General features: G+C 42.0%; 1 protein-coding gene across 2 annotated transcripts in view; it reads right to left on the reverse strand.

Annotated features, from left to right (window-relative positions):
• Positions 1-7,652: 7,652 nt before the first annotated feature.
• The window catches only part of SLC38A6 (solute carrier family 38 member 6), a 37,600-nt gene continuing 19,687 nt past the window's right edge, over positions 7,653-25,565 (reverse strand). The window contains exons 7-17 of one of the 2 annotated variants that reach the window (XR_010080643.1): positions 23,387-23,469; positions 22,861-22,919; positions 18,613-18,678; positions 18,365-18,418; positions 16,739-16,818; positions 15,960-16,060; positions 13,824-13,948; positions 12,807-12,951; positions 12,592-12,686; positions 11,201-11,500; positions 7,653-8,444 (exon numbers count right to left, since the gene is read on the reverse strand). Coding sequence is in view for 1 of the 2 variants with exons in the window: in XM_063399566.1 (XP_063255636.1) it covers positions 11,420-11,500; positions 12,592-12,686; positions 12,807-12,951; positions 13,824-13,948; positions 15,960-16,060; positions 16,739-16,818; positions 18,365-18,418; positions 18,613-18,678; positions 22,861-22,919; positions 23,387-23,469 (889 nt within the window). In the remaining variant the exon portion in view is untranslated. Of the gene's footprint in view, positions 11,501-12,591; positions 12,687-12,806; positions 12,952-13,823; positions 13,949-15,959; positions 16,061-16,738; positions 16,819-18,364; positions 18,419-18,612; positions 18,679-22,860; positions 22,920-23,386; positions 23,470-25,565 lie in introns of both variants that reach the window. The other variant, XM_063399566.1, reaches the window with a different exon arrangement.

The following is a 25,565-nucleotide window of genomic DNA, read 5'->3' on the forward strand; positions in this document are numbered from 1 at the left end:
TCTGCTCAGGTCTCCCAGACCCGGCCTGGTGCTGGGCCTGGAGGAGGAGGAGGAGGAGGAAGGGAGGAATTTGAGCTGAAATCAAAACCAGACATCCCCAAAGAACAAAGCCGTGGCTCCGGATGAATGTACACTGGGGGGTTCTTTGGGCAGACAGGTGCCTGGCACACAGGGACTGACGGGGAATTTTGTCAGCCAAGTGTCTCCTGTACCCCTTCCCTTGGGAGGAAAGAAGAGTTGCCAGCAGAGCTGGCTGAAAAACAAAGCAATCCAGGCATGGATCTCTGGAGAGTCAAATAATCCCCGTGCAGCAAAGTCAAGCTCGAGGAACGAAACCTCGCAGCTGGCAGGCGGTGGCTGCTGAGGGCACATGTGCTGCAGAACCAGCCTCTGGGGGGTTCATCTGGTGTTCACCTCCCCTAAACACAAAACCAACCCTCCCAAATCTCCTGGCATCTCCATGCGGAAGCAGCCTTGGTATCTTTCCTCTGTCAGAGGACACAAACACACACACAGAGCTCCCTGCAAGCAGCTCAGGTGCTGAGCTCTGCCCAGGAGTGTACTCCCTTCTCTGCACAAGGACCTGCTGGAATTCCCTGCCCTGCATGGTGGGCTGAGGGCACCTGCTTCTCATGCAGGCTCATCATTCACATCTCATATGAAAAGGGAGCTGAAAGACCTCACCAAATCCAAGCATTCAACCCCCTGAGCCAGCCCCAAGCTCTGCTCCTGAGTGCTGAGCACTATGAAGCTTTTCACAACAATTTATTGAGCGCACCTTGGCTGTGCTCTTGTATGTCCCAGATCCATTCTACGATCACAAGAAGTAAAAGGATTTTTTGTTTTAAAAGATTAAATTCTGGCTGCTGGCACAACTTTAAAGCAGACCTTTAAAGCAGACAGTCTCTATATGATGATCAGGGATGGCTAATTCTTTTCATTCCTGTTGAAGTCGTGAAAATTGGTGATGTGGCGCAGTTCTGCCGCTTACCCTGGGACTCTGGAGTCAGATTTTGGAACTGACAAGTGATCGCAAAAGAAAACTGACCAAAAAACCCCTGTATCAAGTAGACACTTGAATTCTGAAGGAGATAATCTGTTCTATCCAAGGAAAGGTGAAAATTATTCTGAATCTTTTCAGAAAGAAAAGAAAATATTATTGAAACAAGGCAGACACAAGAATTAACATTAAATCCAGTCACTGTTGGTCACTTCCCAAAATCTCCAGGGGAACGGAGCAGATGCTCATGGCAGATGAAGGCCTGGCTACAGGGCTGGGGCTGCTCTACACTTTTCCCACCGTGATGGTGCTGGGGGCCAGGGCAGTGTTTTTCTACCTCAAAACCTTTGTTTTGGTGAGTTTGTCCAGCATAACCAAAGACACACAATCAAAGGGAAACCATGCAATCCTCAAGAACAGCTTGAATAAAGAAGAGGGCAGGGTCTGAGTGTCTCACCAAAGTGCCAGCCAGGAGCAGAGAACTCTATGGGTGTCTGAGGAGCCTAGTCCAAGCCAAGGGATGGCTTTGGTGTGGCCTAGGATCATCCACTGGACATTCCTGGGTATGAGCTGTCCTCTCAGCCCTGGGTGTTTTCTCCTGCTCTGCTTTAAATGTTATGCTTTAAAAATGCTTTAAAAATGGGGCTGGGGGCTCTCCCCAGCAAGAGACTGCACTGCAGAGCCCTTGCCCTCACCATCAGGACATTTGTGCTCCTGATCCCTGCATCCTGCTGTCCTTGGGGAGCTGCTCTGAACACTTGCGCCCTTCACATCCTTGGGATGATGATCACCCCAGGGCCAGCACCGAGACAAGCTACAAATATTCCTCGCAACCTTCCCCCATCACTCAATCCCCTGGCACCCCAGCAGTGGCCACAGCCTCTGTGGAGCAGCCCAAAGCCCCAGGCTGGCGTGGGGGCACCAGCTGCTTCCCCCTCCCAGCGGGATGCCCGGGGATGCTCGAAGCCCCAGGGGTGGCGGGGCATCCCAAAGGCTCTCCCAGAGGCACTGGCAGATTAGCAGCTCTATTTTTCAAGCTGATCCTCTCCCACCCCCTCCAACTTCATTCAACTTACAAGAATTTAAGAGAACTTGGCAGGACAGGCAGGATCTAAATATAAACCCTGGTGGCCATGTCGTCAAACAAACCCCGATGAGCAAATGGCCTCAGTACCTGGAATGCGGGTTCATGGAAGTGACAGGTCAGCAAAGCAGCTGCCTCTTTCCTCCCAGCACAATGGGGATAGCAGAGATGCCATCAGCACGAGTTTTTTCCTACCCTGCTGTGCACTAAAAAAATTATTCTTGGAACATTATGGAGTGGGGGAGTAAAAATAGATATGCAGGTTCAGCATATGGCTGGCTTCACTCCTTGTGATTCCACCTTGTTTCGCAGAGAATAGGAGGAAAACAGTTGTGCCACCCTGTTAAACTCTTCTTGCTCAGCAGCTCCTGACAATGACACTTGCTGCTTTCCAGGCTCATCTCAGAAATCCTTCCAGCAACCTGAGTGTCTGTGTGGTGTCAACTAAACCAGAAAAGATGAGTCTTTAACCACACCAGCCTGACTGGGAAAGGTCAAGAACTTGCTGCAACATCCTCAGGTGAAGCTCAGTTTTGCTCGTCACTGTTGGCAGCAATGAACAGTCACCACATGGAAAAGGGAGTTGGAAGCAAGGTTTGCTTTGCTCCAAGGTCTCCTCTTAGAGAGCCATCCCTGAGCCCCACACTGTCCCCACACCCAGGCTGGGTGGGAGGCAGCTCCCACAGCTGCTCACCAATGTTTTTTAGCTCAGTGAAGCTCAGTAGAGACCAAACCAGCTGGAGCTGCTGGGATGCATCAAAAGCCCTGTGGCTGCTCTGCCCATGCCATGTGCCCATCACAGAGGTTGTGATGGCCAACTTGGTCTGATCCCCAGGGAGGTGACAGTGGTTAAACCATCCCAGTGTTATTCCCAGCTGCTGGAGTCATAGCAGGGATGCAGCCCAGGAGGGGCCATGCTGGTGCTTGGAGCGTCTTCCCCCGCTGAGCCACCTCCTGTGGCTTTTTCAGATCCTTGGGGACAGGTGAGTGTGTTTATGGCCAGCTCAGAAGGGGCTGAGTGACAGGCTGTGACCTCAGGCTCTCCTCTGGTTTCCTTGAAGGAGGAGGACAAGGCTTCAAGATGGGTCACCACAATGGGACCATCGTGGGGGGTGAGGGCAAAGCAGGCAAGGATCACAGGGAGGCACAGGCAGCTTATTCACAGAGGGTGACAGAGCAGAGGGGCTGGTGTCCCCTCCCAATCCACAAATCCCCTGCACAGCACAGATGGTGCCATGTGTTTTTGAATGGACACTTTGCTTTCAAGTTGGCAAAATACCACAATTTCAAGAGATAATCTAACAAATCCCTCCTCACCTTGCTCCCTCTTCCCCTCTCAGCCACCTTCCTCCTTCCCTGGGGAATGGAACGGCTGGGGAATTTTTGTGCCTTGGTGATCTTTAGCCTTGGCCTCCCTGCAGCTTCAGCAACCCACAGCAGTTCTGTGGCTGCTCCAGAACCAGCCTGGTGTGTCAGAGCCCAGCCTGGCCACAAGAAGCCCCTCTCTGGGCCTGGATGCTGAAGATTCCAGCAATCACTGAAAGCCCCTGGCATTTGGGCTCCTGAACACTTTCTGAGCTACAGGATGCCACCAGGAAAATGGAGTGACCCTCACATACTCATGCCCTTTATCATCACTCTGAGCCCCTGGGCTGGAACAGGACAACAAAGAGCCTTTAAATTCACTAAAATACTAACAAAACCTCATCTGTTTTTCCAGGTAACATCCACCGGACCCTGCTTTTTTCAGCTTTTTCAGTCAAGCACGTTCCCTCTGCGGCATAGAAAGGGACTTCAAGTCTCAGTTTCCCAAGAGGTCTTTTAAGAGCAAGCTGGAGGAAGTAGAGAGATGACAAAGAATTTTAATGGAAGGCAAATTAAGCTCTTTATAAGTCACTTCCAATTGATTTATATAGCAAAGGCCGCTCCACTACACTTTCACAGTGGAAAAGTCCCTTAAGAAAACACCTTCAAAAGACTGATCCAACTCTCCTTGAAGCCAGGAGAGGCAAATCATACAAGTCAAAACTGGGGCTAAAATGTGCAAAAAATCCACAAAACACTCAAAATCACCATTGAATATATTGTTCCACAGTCCCCTGAATTCCAGATGCTGGAGCCTAATGGATAATGCTGAGCTATCAAAACATGAATGTACTTGGAGTTTCTTTATTCTCAGCATTACAACTTAATTCTCAGCATTACGACTTAATTTCTCAGCATTAATGTTCATTTCAAAGCAAGGAATTTTTCTTTGCCTCCCCTGGGACCCCTAAAACCCTGGTGTTTGTATTCCACCCCTGCAGCAGGAGCACGGGGTGGCAGGGAAGTGCTAAAGCCAAATGTTTCCTCCTTTGCAGCACGCTGGAGAATGTGCGGCGACACCTCTGCTCAAAGGGAATGGCCTTGTTTAGATAAGCCATGGCAAACACGAGGCACAGGCCCTGTAGGAACAGCTTCAGGGGCTGAAAGAAGGTGAAAAATTGACTTTCAGTATTTATGGGTGGAAAAAACCCAAAATCTGTCCATGGTTTCCATGCAGTTTCAGCCTGAGGCTTTGCACCCCCTGGGGAAATGTCATTCCTTGGCTTGCGACCCACCAAACTGAACTGTGAGATTAAGGAATGGCAAGACAGACGTCTTGGGCTACCCAGGCCAAGACAATGTCTCATCATCAGAGTAATCTCCCCTTGGAAAAGGAGCAGATGAATGTTCCCGTTGCTCAGATGATTCCAGAATGTACGACCTGTAAACAGCAATGGAAACTGTACCAGCAAATACCAAAAGGAAAACTGTGCCATTCCAACAACAATTGTTGAGCTGGGTCCAGCAGTGAGACTCTGATGAGAACCTCGTGGTGGGATGGTGTCCCTCGAGACATGGGCCTTTCTCCCTAATCCCATCTGGTGCACAAGGCCTTGTTGCCCTTAATGGTTGTGTAACAGCTGAGGCTGTTCTTGCTCATCCCCACTTCAAGTCCTTGGGAAGCGCTGTGGTGACAGCTGGCTACCCCAAAGTGCCACAGGAATGGCTCTTTGTGCACTCGCTGGTGCCTGTGACCTCCAAATCCAAAGCAGACCAATTTCAAGTGACAGGGTGAATGAATAAATATGAAATTATGTAAGGAAAGGGCTCTTAGCTCTTCACTCCACCTCTCCATTCCACTAGTGCCTGGCAAGTTGTTGTCTGCAAGCAGGACCTCACTGTGCTGTACTGCTCCCCAGAAGAGCACACATACAGGAGGGGTAAAAGAACCAACATTCTGAAGATGCAGCAATTTGGGGGCATAAATTCCACCTATTCCTGTTGAGATAAATGTGTGCAATGACCCTGCACTCAAACATGTTGATAACATCAACAGGGCAGTGAAGGCCATAACCCCCTGCTGGACCTGGGCAGAGGAGGGGACTGTGGGATGGTTGAGTCTCAAATCCTTTCTAGTCACCTCAGCTCTCTCTTTTTGAGCAAAGCCACCTCCAGACAGATCTTCCATCTGCACCTGTCACCCACCATCACCACACGGGATTTCACCAAAGCTCCCTGCACCTCTGTAAGTGATGAAGAACTTGGTCAGCACCTGATCAGTGAGCAACAGTGGAAATTCCCCTGCAACCCTACCCAAAGCTCAGGGTGAGGAGCCTCCTATGACCACACAACAAGCAGCAATTGAAATGCACCAAGAGGAGGAGATTGGTGTTATTCCAGAAGTTTGCCCCAGTGCCAAGCACACATGAGTTGGCAGGGATCTCCTTGGCACAGCTTCCGCCCAGGCTGTCTCTGTGTCTCTCTACCTCACTGCTTTGGCCCAAAGATCAAATATTGATTATTGTATTTGGAGAAAGAGAAGTGGATTGTAGCAGTGTGAACTGAGAAGTGAATTAAACCCCATGCATTCACTCATCTTTCCCTTTTAACAAGGATGGAAGTTGTTCATCCAAATGTGGAGCAAAACATTTATAGTTAGTCCCACGAGCCATACCAGTGCCAGACCTGTAGAAAGCTGTAAAACAGAGGGTCTTTAACCCCTTCCTACAGGAGATTTCACAGCCACAAGCTGCACAAACCCAGCTGGGGAAATGCTACACTAAAGCCTCACTTCCAGCCCAAAGCACAGTGAAACAGCCAAGTGTGACTGGACGTGAGAATAAGGCCTGAGATTTTCAGGGCCCTCAACTCCAGCCCGACAGGTTCTGTGCTGTCCTAACCACATCCCATTTACATGCATTTCTCCATGCCTGCATGTAAATCCCACTATTGAGTGGAGCTACTTGGGAGGGCGGAGAGAAGGGGCTCCCAGGAACCCGTCTCACTTCAGTCTGTGGAGTGGTGAGACAGGCTCCTGAAAGGCAACAGACTGGAACAACCACCCTGAGCCTCCAGGGCTCATTAACTCTCCTTGGCCACATCTGTGATTTGCTACATGATGCATGGAGCAGGAATTTCCACCCTGTCTCCAGAAAAGTAGTCCTGCACCTCGGCCTGATCAGCCACTGCACCAACCTCCCCACTCATCGCAGGTACCCGGTGACATCCATTAACTCCTGCCTGAAATCTGAAACGTAAATCAGGCGGGGAAGGCATTAATGGCAGCAATGCAAAGGCTCAGTGCAAACCTTCCCCAGATGAACTGTCCTGACCTTGGCTGGGCTGACAATGAAGGTGACATCATGTGCAAAGAGCTCTAAATTCAAACCAGGTGCCGGGAGCTGCCTGGCGTCGTGCGGCTGCGGCGCAAACCTGACGTCTGAGAGGATGCTAGGGGCAGGAGAAAGGCTGAGCACGGACAAGACACACTCAGCAACAAAACAGCCACTGCAGCACAGGCCAGAATTCTGCACTGCACTGAAAATGCTGGGATTTGTGTTCCTTGGTGCCAGTTCCACTTGGGGCTAACACCGTTTAAGTAGAGTTGCTGATATTCATATCCATCCGTGTGTGAGTGTTCCTACAGCTCTGGCATCAAGCCTGCAGCACAATAATGAGGGGTTTTTCCATGTTTGCTTATACTCAGGACTCCCTTGGACCTTGCAAAGTGCTTGGAGCTGCACTCACAGGACACAGCTATTGGTGAGCACTGTGAGCCAAAAAGCACATCCAGGCCTCAGAGCCCCTCCTGGCCAGCCATCGCTCCTCTGCTGCCCCTAAGGACATGGTTGTTTCCCGTGACTGACCGTCACCTTGCTGAACAAGAAGGCCTTTCCCAAAGGGTCTCCATGAGCAGTTTTTCCCCCATTATGCCCTGCCAGGCCAGCTGCTCAGCCTTTCCCCACATCCCAGAGGCAGTGCTGGCAGGGAGCTGTGCAGCCACAGCCTCTGAGATCAATTCTGCTGGCTCCTGTTCACAGAGGGGACCAGATCAGTGCAGAAGAGGCAGATTTGCTGTCCATGAACCAACACCTGGGAGGACAATAACTGCATTTCTCATTTTTCGCATCCTGGTGTTTTGGAAAGTACAGTCCAAAGAGCAAAATCCATCACTGGGAGAGACTGGCCTGGGAGGGGCAGTTGGGAACATGTCAGGATGTGCTGCAAAATATCACCTTCACAACAGAGTGGGGATCACACACAACTGTGTAAACTGTTCTTTATTATCTGCTGGTCATTTTTTGGAACATGCCCTGGCTGTTCCACAGTGACCCTGAGGCAAGAAGAACTCAAAACAGAAAATCTGTTGTACAACACACAGGTTTGACATGAGCTGGGCAATTTTTACATCCAGATCATTATTAATTTCTTTTAGGAATTCCATTTCCACATGAAGCATGGCTGGATGAACACTACTGAAGCACAAAAATACCAAGACCACCACCACAAACTGCAGAAATTACACAGCATTTTTATAATACTGAAAATCCTCTCCCACTGGCAGTAAGAGTAAACATGTCCAAAGGTTTCTTTGTATGGAGAGCAGCTACAATGATAGCTTCAACATCAAAATCAACTGGAAAACAATGATTTCAGGTAAAGTTATAAATTCAATCTAACTAGGAGAAGAGTTCTACAATAATCCTAGTTTTGAGCACTGTTGTTTGGCAGTCTCCTTCTTGGTTACAAAAACCACTCTTCACACCTAGCTTACCACAGTCCAGCTGAAACTTGAGCAGCCTCCAAATGGAAAAGGAATGGAAATAGGAGAAAAAGAGAAAATAAATCAAAGGCAACCAATTCATTTTCATCTCTCACATTGTTCTTCCTGCTCAGCTGGGGAAAGAGAACCTCTCCAAGTGAGTTCAGAAATGCTGTGGGTCCCTTCATCCATTTCTGTCAAGTCTTCAGTGGAGAAGGTTGGAAAATGCTGATGACAGGCAATAAAGTAGACTCACTGAAATTCATAAATTTGGACTTTGGAAGAAAAAATATCTGTATGCAAGAATAATGAAGAAAATATTTGTCAGCATGTAAATGAACTGAGAGTTCCAGACTGGAAGCCTCTTCTGCTCAAAAACTTCATGGAAGTGCACAATTGTAGAAAAACCCTTGATACACAATGCACAGCACAGCCATGGGAGATGAGAAGGATAAATTACTCTGTTTTTCATTATGGACAACACTCATACCTCCTAAATGTGGGAACAGAAATTATTTTTCTGCCCCTCTCTCCCTCCCTCTATATTTTAAGTTGTGAACTACAGAAAATCAGAGGTAGCAGCATTTCTAGTTCTTTTTCAGAAGAAAGGTAACAGGCATTCTGTAAACCCCTCTCCTTTCTGCACCACAGCCAAAATCTAATAATAGAGCTCAGCAGAGCTGTGAATTGCTTCCATTCATCCTCATCAAGTATTAACTTCATACACTGGAATTCATCATTCCAAAGCCTACCTATCAGGATAGTCAGTCAACAGCCAGGCTAGTTAGGATAATATCCAAGGATTAAAAGCAAGACTGTAGTGATTTCTGCAGCACTACAGGAATCCACTGTAAAATTAACACTGTATTTCAGGTATTTTCTCGGTCACATTTTCAAGATGATGCACACAAACCAAACTGCCCAAGGGCTACAGAGCATTGCAGTGCACAGTAAACTCAGCTTTTTCAGGGAGGGGAGGGAAGAGCAAAATCTTAGCAAAGCTTTGCCAACTTTCTGTCCCCTCACAGATAATCCAAGTATTCAGACTTAAGCATTATTGGTTAGAGTTCAAAATAAAAGTGACTGCAGTAATGGACCTACCAGTACTACTCAACAGCATGCTGCAGGAGCAGGTAATAAATGAGAAACAATTTCCATAAAACTTCTAATAAATACACTCCCTAAATTCTAGAGTCAGACAAAAATCCCTGAGTTAATTCTCATCAGTGTAAGGTCTTCTGTTTTCCAAAGAACTTTTGGTTCAGTCAGACAGAAAATCACTTCCTGATGTGCAGCTGTCAGTGCTGACTCAAGGTACACTTTCACAAGGTATATATTTAGCTTTCCATAGCAGTGCCAGAGATTCAATGAGTATCTGAATCCCTGCAGAGTAACAAAGCCCGTGAGACTCAGCTATCAGAGGGCAGCCACAGGCAGGAAGGCAGCTACACCTGGTTTGCAGGAGTTTAAATTGGAAAACTAAAGACAAGGTCACTTTTTAGGCAGATAATGTCACATCTTGTGGTCACCTTGGATTTCTGCTGGGTAAACATGCTGACAGGAGCCACTGCCAGTGCCTCAGGAGGAGCTGGGAAGTCCTGGCCAAGAGTGGATGTGCTGCTGCTGGTACTGCCAAACTTTTACATGGCTCACCTGGAGTCAAGAAACCTCTGCTAGAAACTTTGCTATAAAAATAACTGCAGTCTTTTCCAGGGATCTTTTTCTTTGGGATCCTACCAAAATTTCTGAGTTACTTCCTCGGCCTCACCACATGTGTCTATTTCAAAATTAAACTCCTCAGTAGAAGGACACTTCCAAGCAAAAAGGATTTCTGAAGCAGTACTAACCTGCATTCCCTGGGTGCCTTCAGGCCATCCATCAAAAATGAAAAGTAACTTCTGGACCCTGAGAGAGCCAAGTGATCTGCTGGCATGAGAAATCCTAATCTGTCAGCTCAGGAACAGAGAAGGTGATTCCAACTCTGCTATTTGCTCTTCCTCCCCATTAGACAGGAGAGGATCAAGCACATTCCATCAGCCTTTGCTTCCTTAGGACTTAAAATCCCTGAAGAGATAAGGCCACTTTAGGCCCACCAGATCTCACCTGATAGAAGCAAATGCTAAAACCTCACCATGGTCTCAGCCTCTGCTTTCGATTTACTAAAATGAGGAACTTTTTCTTGTGGAAACCCAAAAGCATTTCCAACAAAGCCCAGCTGGTGTTGAAAATTGCATTCACATTCGGGGGGCTAAAAAATAAGGAATGATAAAAGACCATGTGGAAGTTCACAGACATCTGAGGTAAAATTAGGGTTCCAAAAAAGTAAAATTTCCCTTTGCTTTCAACAGAGGCAGATTTTCCATCTTTTAAGCCCAAGTCTTCTCTGACACACAAAAGAACATAAAATATAGAAACACTTTAGTTCAAATCTGAAACATTTGTAAAAATAGGAATAAGAGAGAAAAAGAGAAAAAAAGAGAAAAGTCTTTCACTTGGAGGAATACTGAGGTACTTGGGAGTACTACTCAAAAGCAGGTATTAATTGAAAAATGCCCATTATTAACTGCAAAATGAAAACACCACAACGAAATGGTACTAAAAGCTATTATGCTTGATAAACAAAGCCCGCTAATTTAAAAATTACATCAGGATGACTCAAGTGTGCTGACATAGAAAAACTGTATTTTAAAAAACAATTAAAAATATTCTCATGACATGCCCATTTAACTGAGCTAAGACAGTTGGTCTATGGATCCATCCTAGGATAAATTAAGGGAAACACTTGGAATCAGTAAGTTCTTAATGTGAACTGGCTGAAATTTTGGAAATTAGTCAAGCAATAGAAGTCTTTCAAGGATGTGCATTATCCTATGTGCATATATCACATTATGCACAAAAAGACTGATGTAATGTCTATTCACCTTGTTGTCTTGAAAGGACAAGTTATTTCAAGTTTCTGTTTTGTTCACCATGTGCCCTAAACCATTTTGGCATTGCAGAAATTCTCAAAACCTTTTTACCTGTCATTATTACATCAGCAAAAACTCACATTTTAGAATGGCAAAGATGAATTGTGCAGTAACTGAAGAGACTGACTCAAGATTAGAGAAGAACCAGCAGTAATGGAGCTGAAAAAAGCATTACTTCTTCCATTGGCAGCTTTGGTCAGTGCTCCTTTAGGATGTCCAGTACTCACTGCAGCAGTGTTGGCACCTCTCTGGTTCTTGCTGTCCTCCTAAAACTCAGTTCAGACACTGTCAATAGGCTGTTATTGATCAACCCAATTGAAAATTATTAGAACCAAACTGAGAAGGCCAACACAAATGCCAAAAATAACCAAGGCACATGCCTGTGAAGAAAGAAAAGCAAAAATTAATGTTTTGCTGAAAGAAGCGTTTTACATGTCCAAGGCTTATGAAAACCCACAAGAGCAGGTACAAGTAATGTCTTTTAAAATCTGCAATGTTTCCAATTACTCAGTCTTCAAACACAAAGTATCTGCTTAGTGCAAAACTAAAGCAAGCCTGGGATAGTTTCACTAGGAACTCCTGGAGCAGTCTGGTTTCCCAGCTCACACTATCCAGATGCACAAAAAATAATTTGCCCTTCACAACTCTAAACAAATCAAGGAACTGATTCATATTTTGCTCAAAATACAATTAAAATTCCAATGGATTTTTTACATTTTTGAATAGCCAGATGATACTAAAACTACAGTTCAAGAGACTGCAGCTTGCTTATGTATAACAGCTGGAACTAGTCATGACTTTAGATGGTCAGAGGGCATCATTATTAAATTTTCCTTCAGATTCCCTGTTTTGTCAATACAAGAGCAGCCCCATGAATCATAAGAATGGCAGAAAGACTATGTACAAACAGTTTGTCAGCATTTTGGCCACTGCCATGAAGTTGCTCAGTTACAGTGCAAAAAGCAGGCTCCTGCACAAGTTCCAACCCAGAACTTAACCCACTACAACAAAAGAGAAACCAGAAAGAGGAGGAAAAAAAGAGCAAAAAGGAAGAGAACCAAAAAAATAAAGATGTTTTTGTGAAATCTTTTGTAGAAAACAAGCAGGAAAACTATTTCACTTAAATGCAGTTTAGCTTTGTCCTAACTGCCCAGACAACAGAGTAACAGGTAAAAACTGAGCAGAAACTGGATTAAAAATCAACATGTGAATATTATAGGGAAAAGCACATACTCAGATCAATGGTCCAGTTATGTGGACACACTGCTTGCCAAACACCTCTAGTGAAGAAGGAGTTTCAGAAAGACCAGAGTTACCAAGAAGGGTGAAAGAAAATGCTCAGAGATTTTGTGAGCTGCAATGAAAACAAGAGCTTTGCCCCTCGGATTGTGTGCTCCACTGTGTATTAAAATGCATTTAAAATGAGCCTGTTTAAATATTACTAGTGCAGATGAAAAACCAGAAAACATACCCCAAGTTTCTGTGGTGATATAAAGTCCTCTCTGTTAAGTTTAAGGTAAAATAGCCCAGGATATACAAAAAGCAAACATGTCGATGTGGTTGAACCTTTAAAAAAAAAAAAAGTAATATTTTGTTTAGAGAAGACCGAAGTACATTGCAGAATCATATACTGAATTTCTTGAATTAAAATAAAAATCAAGAAAACCAATTACCACAAGAACTTACCAACTACTCCAAATACATTTTTAATGTCTGGCACGTACATTGCAAACAGAACAACAACTGCATTCAGTGTTAAGGTGACAAGGATATGGCAAATCCACGACGCAGGAAGATGAGAGAAAAACACCATCAACACAGCTTTCCTTGCCTACACAATACAGAGACAAACACTGTGTGGGTAAATACATACATACACACACATATTTTTTCATCTTATCTCATTTTCATAACCTTAAGAATTACATCATTCCAGATGTGAAAGAAGATTTTAAAAATCAAAATGCCAGAAGCGTAGTAATAATTTAATGCTTTGCCTCTCTGTAGTGTAGAATGTAATTTATTACTGTATTAAAGCAAGATCTATCACATGGTCATTAGTCTTAAGAAATGACTGGCCCCTCCCTTTTTTTGGAGGGACAAAAGAAGGTCTGGGGGATAATGCTTTGTCTCTTTGAAAATGCCTGGTAGCAAATGTCAGAATGTTGCCAACTGACACATAATCTATAGTGTTTCCACACACAGAGTTTTGCCTGCACAATTGTTTTTGGTCCTAAATGAATGAATTTTCAATTCTACCACAGTACTGATAAGCTAAACTATGGGGGTTTTTGGTGAAATAGGTCTATATGTGTTTTTAATTTACAATTAAATTGAGTTTCAAGTATAAGTGTGTTTGTGTGTGGGTGCGTGCATGTAGAAAGGAAAAACCAAGTCAGCAAAACTCAATTTAAGAGAAAAAAAAATCAAACTAAATAAACTTAAGAAGTTCTGAATTCTCTAAATTAAAAACAATGCTGTGGGCTAGTTTTAATCTGAAATCTGTCTCAAGAGCACAAATTAGCTTAGTGGTTAGTTGTTATTTTTGAGCTTTCATGGAACACATGCAAATATGTGGTCTTTGATCAATCACTTGACAAGTGAATAAGATACACAAGACTTGATGTGACTCAAGAATTGCAGTCTGCAAAACATTAGTGCCCAGTGCTGACTGCCAGCTCCAGGGCTCTCAGGAATACTCACTGGGAAATGGATCAGAGGGACTGTCAGGAGCACAGCAAACAGAATGGCTGCTCTCACAGTCATGATCACCGTATCGTGGGGCAGGTACCTGGAGTAACCTTGCAGCAGTTCAGAGTCCACTTTGTCTGAAAACAAGACAAGTTAATTGCTTTGTTAATAACCAGAGAGCTAAGGTAATTAGCGAGGCATATTAAGGTGACAGTCAAGTGGATCCATCTGCTTGGGGGATGCAGATACACTCTGGAATTACTGATACACTAGGATGCAAAATCTTCAGGGAAATTAAAAACTTCAGGAGGCAAGGCCAGGCAGAGCCTCTGCTGAAGCCAAAGATGCCTAAAAAAAGACATAAATGGGAAGGAGACAGCATAAAAAAATTAAAAAGAGGAAATTTAACAGCAAAAGTCAGAGCACTGAAAGTGGTATGCTCTGTTGTGTTTGTTTTTTGTTTGTTTTTTTTTTTTTTAATCTTAACTCTGCTTTTTTGGACTTCAGCACAGACTGAAATTTTCAAAGTCTGGTCACCCTGTGAAGTTTCAAATTCACAAAAAACAGAAGAAACCATGTGAACCACAGAGAGATGAAACATGCCTCATTTCAAAGAGGGAACTCTTCTTTTGTTTCCAAATTAAAATAAAATGTTTTACATTTTCTCAGACTAGTGTTTTAGAAACAGGGAACAAACTTTCTCTGTTTAAAGAAGTAAGTTAATTAAACTAGACAACCAAAAAGTGAAAAGGAGAAGAAGCTTGCAAGGGAAAAAAACCAAACCAAACAAACAACACAACTCTCTTACATCTCTTGATTCCAGCATTTGAGGCTCCTGAGTCTTAGAGTTACTAAAAGAAATCAAGCCTGCAGAAAACCAGAAGCATTCCCATTGAAAACAGACTGAAAGGCTACGGTCAAGACAGGGTCTGGTCCCAAAGAAATCACAGCAGTAAAGGTAACAGGAACTGGGATAGCTTCCAGGACTATTTCTTTTTTTTTTTTTTTTTCCCCCTTCTTACTAAGATTTCATCTGGACAGATGATTAACCTGCACTGCCTACTGAACCTCTCTGAGTTGTACTTAAATTTATACTCTCCAACAAACTTCATGGAGACAGTCAGGAATAGTGGCCAATAGGTGTCAGGGCCTTCAAGACTCCCCATATAATTTTTCTAAGGTTTCTGAATATCTAGGGAATATTTTCAGACATGCTTACACTTGGGGGTAAAAGGTACAAAAGTTCCTAAAAATCTGGAATTATTAGATGCTGAAAGCCAATGTTCTTGGTGCTTTGTCAGGCACTATCTCATCTCCATGATCAAGAATTATAAAACACTTGAAAGGAGAGGAAATCCTAATCAGAACTTTCATCTTACTGCCTTACAGTCTCCTGTAAGAATTTTTACTCGTTCCAACCAATGAAGATTAGCATGTGATCACCTCAAAATTAGAGTTTTCAGAAGACATCAGGAGGATCCTCATGCATGACTGTGATGCATTTATGCAACAGGACTGGTATGAAACTACAACAGAATCAGCAAGTAGAGGAAATTCAATAAACTAGTTGTGTTATCACTGCTGTATGAAATAGAAACTCACCTATTTCTGCCAAGGCTGTGATGGACCTTTAAAAAAAGTCCACTGGGTAGATAAGGGGTCTGAAATCTTTCTGTGCACTTCTCTGCACAAGAATTTCAGACAGAAGAAGGCATCTATGTTTAAACTCTACTAAAAAACAGTACCCAGAAGTATTCAGAAGTCCAAATGTAGAGTAATTAAATTGGTACTACAGCACAGTCACCTTAATTCTACAGCAAGTGAAAATGACTGCAGAATTTGGCAGGGCAAGTATGATACCAATCATTCTTCTGATCGGTAATCAAAAGGTACAGTTACTTCATCAAATGTCAACAACATTTCTAAGAAATGTGTACTTCTTGGTTCAGTTCATGTATCAAACAGACACATTTGTGGCTCAGGAACTGCATGCAAGACCAGAAGCACGTGCTGGAAAATCCAGCTCAAAGCCCATCCTTTTGTATTTTTAAAATCTGAAGGTTCAAGTGTACTAATGCCTGAAGCATTCAGGCAGAAGACATTTATCATTAACCTTTGTTCTAAGGAATACCTGAAGAATACACTTACCATAAAATGTCAGGTACCCAAAGAGAGCAGACATAAAGTAAATTAGGAAGCTCAGACCAATTCCTGTGACAGTTACGTTCTGCATTCTCCTTTTGGATGGACTAAAATGGAAAAAGAAAAGGAAATCAGTGTTGTTTTATCTGTACTGAGGATGATTAAACACAGTACAGTCTATAAAGTACCTTGCCTTTCATAAGGAAGTACTGGCCCAATTTAAGGCCACTGAGTATTTGCTGAGGTCTGTGCTGTCACTGATATTTAGGGGCTTTAAAAGTATTTTTAATCTGGTAATTAAAAGGGCACTTTTCAAGCAGATAATTAACACTGTCCCCATCTTGTATGGAATTTAGACATCCCAGTGTCTCTTTTAAATGAAAATTGTCATTTACACAGGATGATACCTATTCAGAGCCAGAAACAGAATCTATGTCAGAAACCCTCACTGGATCAGGAATGGCCAAAAGCAGATTCAGTCACAGCCATAAAAATTCACTATTAACATACCTTAAGAAATGACCTTTTTTTTTCTCCTGATTGTCCAGGGCAGGACAATATCCTGACATTGATGATGGAACAGTATTTGCTACATTTCTCTCTTCTAAGAAATAAAAAGCCAGTACAGACTAAAACTGTAAATTTCCTAAAACCATGAAAGCTCTTTATTCTGCAGTGTTTGATGGCACTGACTTAAAAATAAAAATTATTTGGGATTTATTTAGGGAAAGTATTACATAAAAGGTTATAGTTATATTTTAATATTGCATGGATTCATACACTACCTTTGGAGCTCACAATAGATTGGCAAGACTGAGGTATGGCACAGGAAAGAGAAGGCCATAGTTGGTATAGCATAGGCACTCTGAAACAGAAAGAAAACATCTTTTAAGTTGTTTGCTGTTACTGCTGGTTGGAAAAATTTCCTTATGAACTCAGAATTCAGTTCAAGTGTTGGCAGTCAGCAGAAATATTTCCAGAGGGATGCTTTGAGATAAATCTCCACACGACAGAAGTGGTGTCTCTAAATCAGTCCACAAAAATTCAACCTTTTCAAGTCATCTAAGTTCAAGTGGACATAGCTCAGTTTCATCATCAGGAGAGTCTTGCTGCCTGCAAGCCAAAAACTGCAAGATTCTTTTTTGACTATACTGAAGCCAAGTATTTATGTAGAAAGAGCAGGATGTGTCCCAGAGCCAGTTTATCATTTGTGAAATTCTCTAAGAAGTTTTCCAAATTCTGATATCCATGGCTACCTGTCAAATTACTGATTCCTTCACCCTGACCTCACCATTTTATTACTCTTTCAGAAAAATTTGGATAAAACATAAAATATAAATGAAACTATTAACAGGAAATATAACATGCTTTGGCATCCAGTTTTTAGACAGTTATGTAATTAAAGATGCAACGACACAATTAGTGGTGTATTATTCCAAAAATTTGTAATAAAAGAGATGAATCATCTAGTACAGCCTCCTCCAATTGCCAAGTAGAATAAGCTGAACTATAACAAAGACTTATGTGCTGAAATAATCAGGCTCATACTGCTAAAGATGTGCCACTTTCTATTGATAAAGCTAATTTAAAAAAAGAAGTAGAGTTGAGTCCCAAGATTCTTCAAAGCACAAAAGGCCAGAATCTCACTGTAGATGTTTCTGTTCAAAGCATCATTTCTTCTTTGATCTACAGGTAACTTTTGTCTGATGTTTGCATTGCCCAAGCCTTTTCTTTCCCTTCCCTTTCTTTTGGGAGGGTAGGGTGGACTTTTGTTTTTTCAAAGAAATGCAGCCACATCCCTCCTAAATCCCACTACAGGACTACCTCAGATTTACCTTTTTCCCTTCCTCTTCACCCCACAGACACCAGGGTTCTACATGACACTTCCTCTTCTGCAGGCCCTGATGGGTGGTTACATGATTTAAATGCCAGGTTAATTAACAAATACCAGAGCTGGCACTCAGTGAGATGCAAAAGTTTGTATCAGGCCTGAAGAATCAGCCTCAGGTAAGGAAAAACTAAGGTTAGGTCCAGGCAGTGAAAGGAAACCTGCTCTACCCTGCCAGGAACTAAGACTGCACAGCCAAGCAGCACCAACTTCCAGCTGAGAGCATGCTAAGTTGGCTTGATCTGACTGCATGATGAGGTTGACCACTGCTTGATTTGCTATACTTTTTTCCTTAGTCATATTTCCAAAATATTTTCATAAACGTTAACTTGGACAGTCAGCCTTCATACAAAAAAAAAAAAAAGGTGAGATTGGATAACACTTGGCAGCAGGTACAGAAAATATTTCAGCAGCCCATAATGAGTTTTACACGAGGACAACTTACCCTAGGTAAGAATTAAACTCCAATTTTTTAAAAACCACTACCCCCCTTAAAGTTTGTGTAATTGTTAATAGAGATTACCTCTTTTGAAAGATGAAAGAGCTTGGCTTTACAATCCCCAGTAGAATTTGAAACCTGTAAAATGTAAATGAAAAAAAAAAAAGCATAATGAAAGAATAAGCCCAAACCACAGACATGAAACTTTTCAGATTCTGTGATGATTAATAAAAGAAGGAATTTAAATTGCAAGCCATTCTGAAAGTGTTAATGTAAAAAAAGCAATACAGTTTACTAGTAAAATTAGAACTTCAAACCAGCATGCACTTTACCTGTAAAGCTTCTGTGGCACTACTCAGAGGCAGAGGACAAGGGATGGACCATTTTTTAATCATAACCTGAAGAAACAGCATATTTCATGTATGAATGATATCCTAAAAATCAGTTTTCAATTTAGATACACACAGCTGAAGTACCAGCCCGTTGGAACACACAGCAGGGAGCTGCACCCCCAGTAAATCACCAGGCCTGCCTGGCAGACAGAAAAGCCTGTCAGTGCCATTGCATGCAGCTGCTCACCCTGCACAGCTGGCAGCCTTATGGCCACGGATCTGGAGGTGGGGCACTGCCATGGGCTCTGACACGAGCTGAAATACAACCAGCACTCCCCAGCACCCTCCCTGGGCTCCAAGGGCCTCCCGCCGGAATCGCCGCCGTGTTAGCGATCCCAGCCTCGCGCCCGGAGCGCACAAACCCTCAACAGAGATAGAGCAGAGCCTAGGGCTAATCTTAAAAGGCACAAACATATGGTTTGGACTAGAAAGCAAAGGAAAAACAATAAATGCAATTATTGTCCCAGAATGTCATTGGGCCTTCAGCTACACCCTGCTGGTTTAGGGACTGCCAAGTAACAGGGCTGAAAATCAAAGGGAAATTAAAATAAGAAATGTTACCTCCTTTTTCAGGAGCCCGGTTTAAAATAATAGTTGCATTGCTCTCCTCACCCTAATTAATTTCCTATTGTAGTTGCCTGGCTTTAGAGGTTATAATTCTTTTTAAGCCTAAAGCAAATAATTAAAAACTTAATTAAAGACTCAGATTCACGAGAAGAATAACATGCGAGGGAGCTCTTCTCCTGGCTCACAGAACTGTGCTTTGCGTGCTGCCAAGTGGTGTTTCCCAGAGGATTAGATGCTCCCTCTTGTCACCAGTGCCAGGAGAGGCAAACAAATGTTACCTCTGGCCAAAATGTGGGGAAGGAAAGCTGTGGGTACACAGCAGGGTGAGCACATTGTGGCAGTGACACGTTTTAAATAACTCACTCAAGGTATGGAACAGGGTGGGAGCCTGCTCAGCAGCAGCCTGCAAACACCAAACACTAAAATATAATTTGGGTCTGGGTTTTATTTAAAGGCACCCAGACAGGGGAAGGCTTTGAAGGCTCCAAAGGAGTCAGCTTTGTGGGAACTCCCCCACTCCAGTCTAAAGCTGGAATAGGCACTGGAAAGGGGCATGGAACTGAAGGGCACAGTTTGGGGAAAGTCAAATGTGCCTGGCAGTGGTGAGGGGAAGATTTCCTGCAAGCTAAAGAGCACAGATATATATAAACATTGCAGAGGGAGGACCAGGCAAGCCAAACCGAAAATGTTCTCCAAACTGGAGAACATTTTTCTAAAACAAATGTTATACAGACTAAGAACAGACTGAAGTGGAAATCAAAGAAGACAAAATAAAATGTACTAGGTGCATTTAAAAAAACCTGTATTTATAGTTGTCCAGCTGCTTAATTACTCAAATGTGTTTGGATTTCCAATTGTAGGCTAATGAGTTTCCGCAAGAAGAAAGAATTTTTAAGCTGCCAGCACAGCCCAGTTAGCTGAGCAGTCATGCAGGCACCACAACCTTCCTCTAGAACTTCAAGCCTATTGCATATAAACATTCTTTTGAATATAACAAATGTTTGGTTTTAAGTGAAAAAACCTTAAAAATCAAGAGAGATTCTGGTGGAAAAAGGGTATTTCAAGCCCACACCAAAAACATTGCTAAAGAATGAAGTTAGAGGCTTCAAGTATTCTAAAATTCTCAATGATTTTTTGTATCCTGCAGAGGGAAAACAGGAATCCCTTTATTCCAGCAGTGCTGACAGCACTCAGCAAAGGGGCTGTCTGTGCATAACATCATTCACTGCATATGGCAGGTTCCCAACCTGCAACATGTTTTGTTCTGGGAACATAAACAAGAGGTTTAGACAAACACCATCAGCAATCATTAACACCTTTGCTGAACAAGCTACCAATAATGCTGTCTCCACAGTTACACAAAAAAATACACGTCTGTCTTTACGCTTCACCAATATTGCAAGAGGGGAGGCAATCACAAAAAAGTTTAACAATCACAATTTCTTTTCCCTAGGTATTCAAGTCAGTGAAGTATTAAACAACTGAGCAACGAAAGTGCTCAGGACCTCACAGAATCTGGCTTTGAATTAATAGTTACACATATTTGCCTTTCTCCTAGATCAGCCCATCTCAGTGTTTGCAATATTTTTGCAAGTAAAGCCTAGAGCTAGTTTTTTGGCTTTAAAGGAAAAGATACTGAGGCGCAGAAAGGACATTTGAGACCCAGAACAAAGAAGTCTCCAGCCCTTTGCTCAGTGCACTCCCTGACCAGACACCTCTTTTCTGCAGGCTGCAGTAAAACTGTGGCTTGCTGGAAAAAAGCTGAACAGATGGTGTGCACTTGAAAAGGCACAGAATTACTGTATATGCAAAATATAATTATATCACTTCCATATGACTAACACAGTTCTCTTCTGGAACAAATTAAAACGTATCTGCCACACAGAAATTAACAGTGTGCAAACTAAAACACCATTTCAACAGCACATATCACCCACTTCAAAGCAATTAGATATGAAAACTAAACCACATTTAGTGCCTTTGACTTTCAGGGCCTGAACAAGTCACAGGGAATATTCTGTCAAGAGTATTGGTTTTCTGGAAATAACTGTAAGGGCTTTTAAAATTTTTGACCTCAGTTAGATTTACTGTGGCTGCTGCTTTGCCATTGAACAAGAAAGAGTAAGCACACAAACGTAACCATTTCATAAAAAATCCAGCAGTCTGTGCTCCTTCATTAACACTTTCTACCCACTTTTTTGATAGAGAATCACAAACTAAAATCTAGTTTAACTCATCCCAGCTTGGCATGGCTGCACACAACTCTTGCTTACACATTGGCTTTTTCAGGGACTGAAGTTGTTTGCAAATGCATCCACCATTACAACAGCTTTCCTCAGAGATCCATACACACTCCCTTTGAAATCCAGGAGCTGAACTGGTTTTAAAACCCTTGCAACTTGCTTCAGCCAAAGGCCTAGGTCAGCATTATAGTTAGTGCTTTTTCTTACGTTTTTTTCCAATTTTTTTTTCTTATAAAGATAAATTTTAGGAGAGAGGTCAAAAGTTAAGGTAATTTATAAATATTACAAATGAATTTCCATTAACTCTGGAGAGCCTGTGGCTGCTTCTCAATGTTCAGCTTAAGAAGAATACTTCCCAAGGTCCTACAAACACTGCAGCTCTCCAGGGATACCCTAGGGAGATGTTTTGACAGCTTTGAAGTTTGGTTTTATCACATGGTTTAGTTCCTAATGGATTGCCATGGTCTCCTGGATGGCATGTTTGTTCAACTTGCCTTCAACTCTGTTTATCCCTTTGCAAAACAGGTATTAAATGCAAGTCAATGCAAGCCAGAATGACAGGACAGAGGGATAACATTTTTGCCAGGCTCCCAAATAAGATTCAAACAGATGATAAGAGTGAGAGCTGTTCAGTTGTACCACATATTACACATGTGCATTAACACACTTTTCTCTGTAAAAGGAGAAAAAGTGCAACTTAAAGGGACATTTTCTCTCTTAGATCTGCCTAGCAGGTCTCACTTTTGATATTTGGAAACATCTACCTCACAGGGGTGTTGAGAGGGTGAACATCAGGGTCAAAAACCCCCATATGGCTCAGAGAAGAGAACTTTTCCTTTCAGCTGGAAAGGAGAGTAAGGTCATTGACGTATTAATGAATCTTGTAAACTGCCTTAATGAAGTTCTAGTTTTCTTTGCCTTTTTCTGAACTCTGTCACTCCATTATACATGTAAATTTAATTTCTTTTGGAGTATATTAAATTTTCTGCTGCACTAGTTGCAGTAAGTAACAGTTAGAAGTTAAGAAAACAATTTCATTCCTCTGCTAGTAGGGAAACAAAAATATATGTGCCAACTCCCTCTGCTGCACCATCAGCAGAAAAAAAAAAGAAAAAAAAAAAGAATTGTTATATTTACCAGCCCAAAATATAATTATTTTAACTCTTTTCACATGCTTGGAAGTTCTTACACATTTCCCAGCCTCAGCAAAACAAATGTAATCTGTCCAAGTAAGCACATACTGAACTTGAAGAAAATTCTAAATTTTACATAAAAAATTAAGGGGGAGGGGAAGACAATTAATTTCAAAACAGGCTTATGAAAACATTCAAACAATAAGGAAAAAAAAATGTAAGCTGCACAGAGATTTTTAACTTACCACAAGAGTAAAGTACACAGTAAAGAAAAATGATAAACTACTTGTGTAGCCAAGAAAGCCTGTAAAATAACAGTAAAAATAAAAGAGAATTTATAAGGAAAGTGATCCTAATGTACAGCTAAAGCTTTACATTTTAGGCATGTTTTCTATTACAGTGCTTGGTATCTGGGGCTTAGGACTCAGAATAACAACATTCCAACTGCCTGTCACAGATCATTTATGTAGTTTTGTAGGGCAGAATTAGAACTGGCTTACCACTAATGGCATGCTGTAAGTAAATGCAGCTCTTTAATGTTCTGCTGTAAAGATTTTATTTTAGTATTGCAGACAAAATACTACTGCAACCCAAGTAATAGGTTAACTAGGCAGGGCTGGAAGGCAGAACACACTACAACTTAAGTAATCACCACCACCAGCAGCCCCCTGCCAGTTTAAATAAATAAATAACCCATTAAGGTTTTAAAGTCTTCAATTGTAATTGCTACTAAAGTAGAATAATATTCGCTTCTCTCCTTTAATTACTCACCAATTTTAGGAAGAAGGGCAAGAGGAAAAACAATGCAGACTGAAGTAAGAAGCAGCAGCAGTTTCCCATCGAGGTACCAAGACCTGTTGGAAAATTGATTTAGGATTGATACAAAGCTCAGGAGTCCTAAAAATATGTTTAATTTAGAACTGCGATCTTAGCCAAAGCAACCACTAGGACAAGGAAAAAAATATTTCCTGTCTTACATGCTATTTACAAGAATTTGTACTCTTAGTTTCTACATTGATATAAAACAGAGCTCCCAGATAATGACAGAGGAAAGCACCACTCCATGAGAAACCAGCATTGCAAGCAACGTTCCACAGCAATGGATCAGGGTCTGATGTGTGCCAATTAACATTTCTCATCAGCACAATATGCAAATCCCTGCCTTGATTCACAGCAATGGTCCGAGGGAAGTACTTACACAGCACAGTGTGTATCTAAAACTGGATTACAATGAGCTGCATATTTACACACCTGAAGAAACAGCAACATCAATTCCCACTCACTGCTGAGCTTCCCTTCCCTGCAGACATCCATGAAAGACGTAAAGGACAGAAGGGATAAAAATTATGCTGATGAAATCTGGTAAAAGGTTTATACATAAACCCACACGTATTAAGAAAGCATTGTAGAGGCACATGAAGTCCTGACATACTTAAAATCTATTTGAAGCATCAAAATCCCATCTCTGAAGTGAGGAAAGCACAGATGGCAAAGTTGTTAAGTAACAGAAACATCTTGAGGGTGGCTGCCCCGACGTGGCAATAACCATATCCTGTACTGATAAACATCTTGCACATCAGCCTCCAACTTTACCACCTATAAACACCTTGACTTTTGACCTTCCAGTTTATTTAGTCCAGGATATGGTTAGCACCTAATAAACAGGCAGCACCTCAAGTTATCATGAGGAAGTACCATAACACCTGTGTTAAAGAAGAATTATCATACAGGTATGTTAACTACTCTGTACATCATGGACAGCCACTCGTGTCACTTCTTTGAAATAGAGATGTAATGTAAGTGAACAGAGAAATTTCAAGGTTGAGGGCATCTTCACTGCACCAAACCCAAAGCAACCATTAGGTGACAATGTCTATATTAAAAACAAGTCAAAATTCATCATTCTTCCCAAAGTGTATTATTAGCTATGTCTGCTACTGCTACAGTGAAGAAGCAGCTTTGCCAAGATCAGCTTCTTGCTGTAGCATTTATTCTTCATGTGGCTATTACTTAGCATTCATGTATTTTTTTAATTCATTCTTTCTGTTCTGTTCTGGTGGACGTTCAGAGCAGGAGGAACAGCATCATGGCAGAGAACATAAGGATCATGCACTATGTGTAGATGTGGGACCTCTGCTTAAATCTCCTGATTCTAAACATGCAGCAAACCCACAGCTGCCACCGAGGTTCACAAGCTCAGCAGAACAGAAAATTATTTTGGTTACTTTATGGTAAATGAAGAAATGTTTGTGGGTGAGGGGGGAAGAGAGAGGAAAACAGCAATGAGGAAATGAAGGAGAAAAAGTAATTTTGTACACTGCTTCATTTTGGAATACCAATTCTTATACTTAAAAAGACCTCAAAACAACTGCACAGTGGACTGGTTATTGGAAAATGTGTCCATTTTCTCCTCAAAGTACTGTTGTAAAAATACACTTATTTTCTGAAGGCAGAATAAATGTTTTGACAGTGCCTTTAAAATCAATCTGATCTGTAAACTTAATCCTATATGATAAAGCATTCAAAATATGAAATACAGAATATAAATCCTTGACTCTGCTGAAAAAGCTGTGGCATGCAGATGTTTCTCCTCCCTCCCCCATATTTTAACTAAAAGCAGACATTTATAAATTGCTTTAATTTCATTCCTGAATTTAACAGAACAAGATATTCATATGTTCTAAATTAGGATCTTACTCTCAGTTCATATCAATTATACAACACACAAGCAAGACAACTTAATTGCATCAATCACATCCTCTGACAGGGTCATTAAACGTGAACAGAGGGCTCACAAATTACAACTTTTTAATACAATCCTCATTTGAAACTATGTTCATGTCATCAAAACTATGTGGAATTCTTGTTATGCAGACAGAAACAGCTCCACTCAATATTAATAAGTGTTCATTGTATGATTTTGGTTTTTAAAAAGACATGAGGATGTGTT

This window comes from Prinia subflava, chromosome 5 (assembly GCF_021018805.1).
Source record: "Prinia subflava isolate CZ2003 ecotype Zambia chromosome 5, Cam_Psub_1.2, whole genome shotgun sequence".
NCBI lineage: Eukaryota > Metazoa > Chordata > Aves > Passeriformes > Cisticolidae > Prinia > Prinia subflava.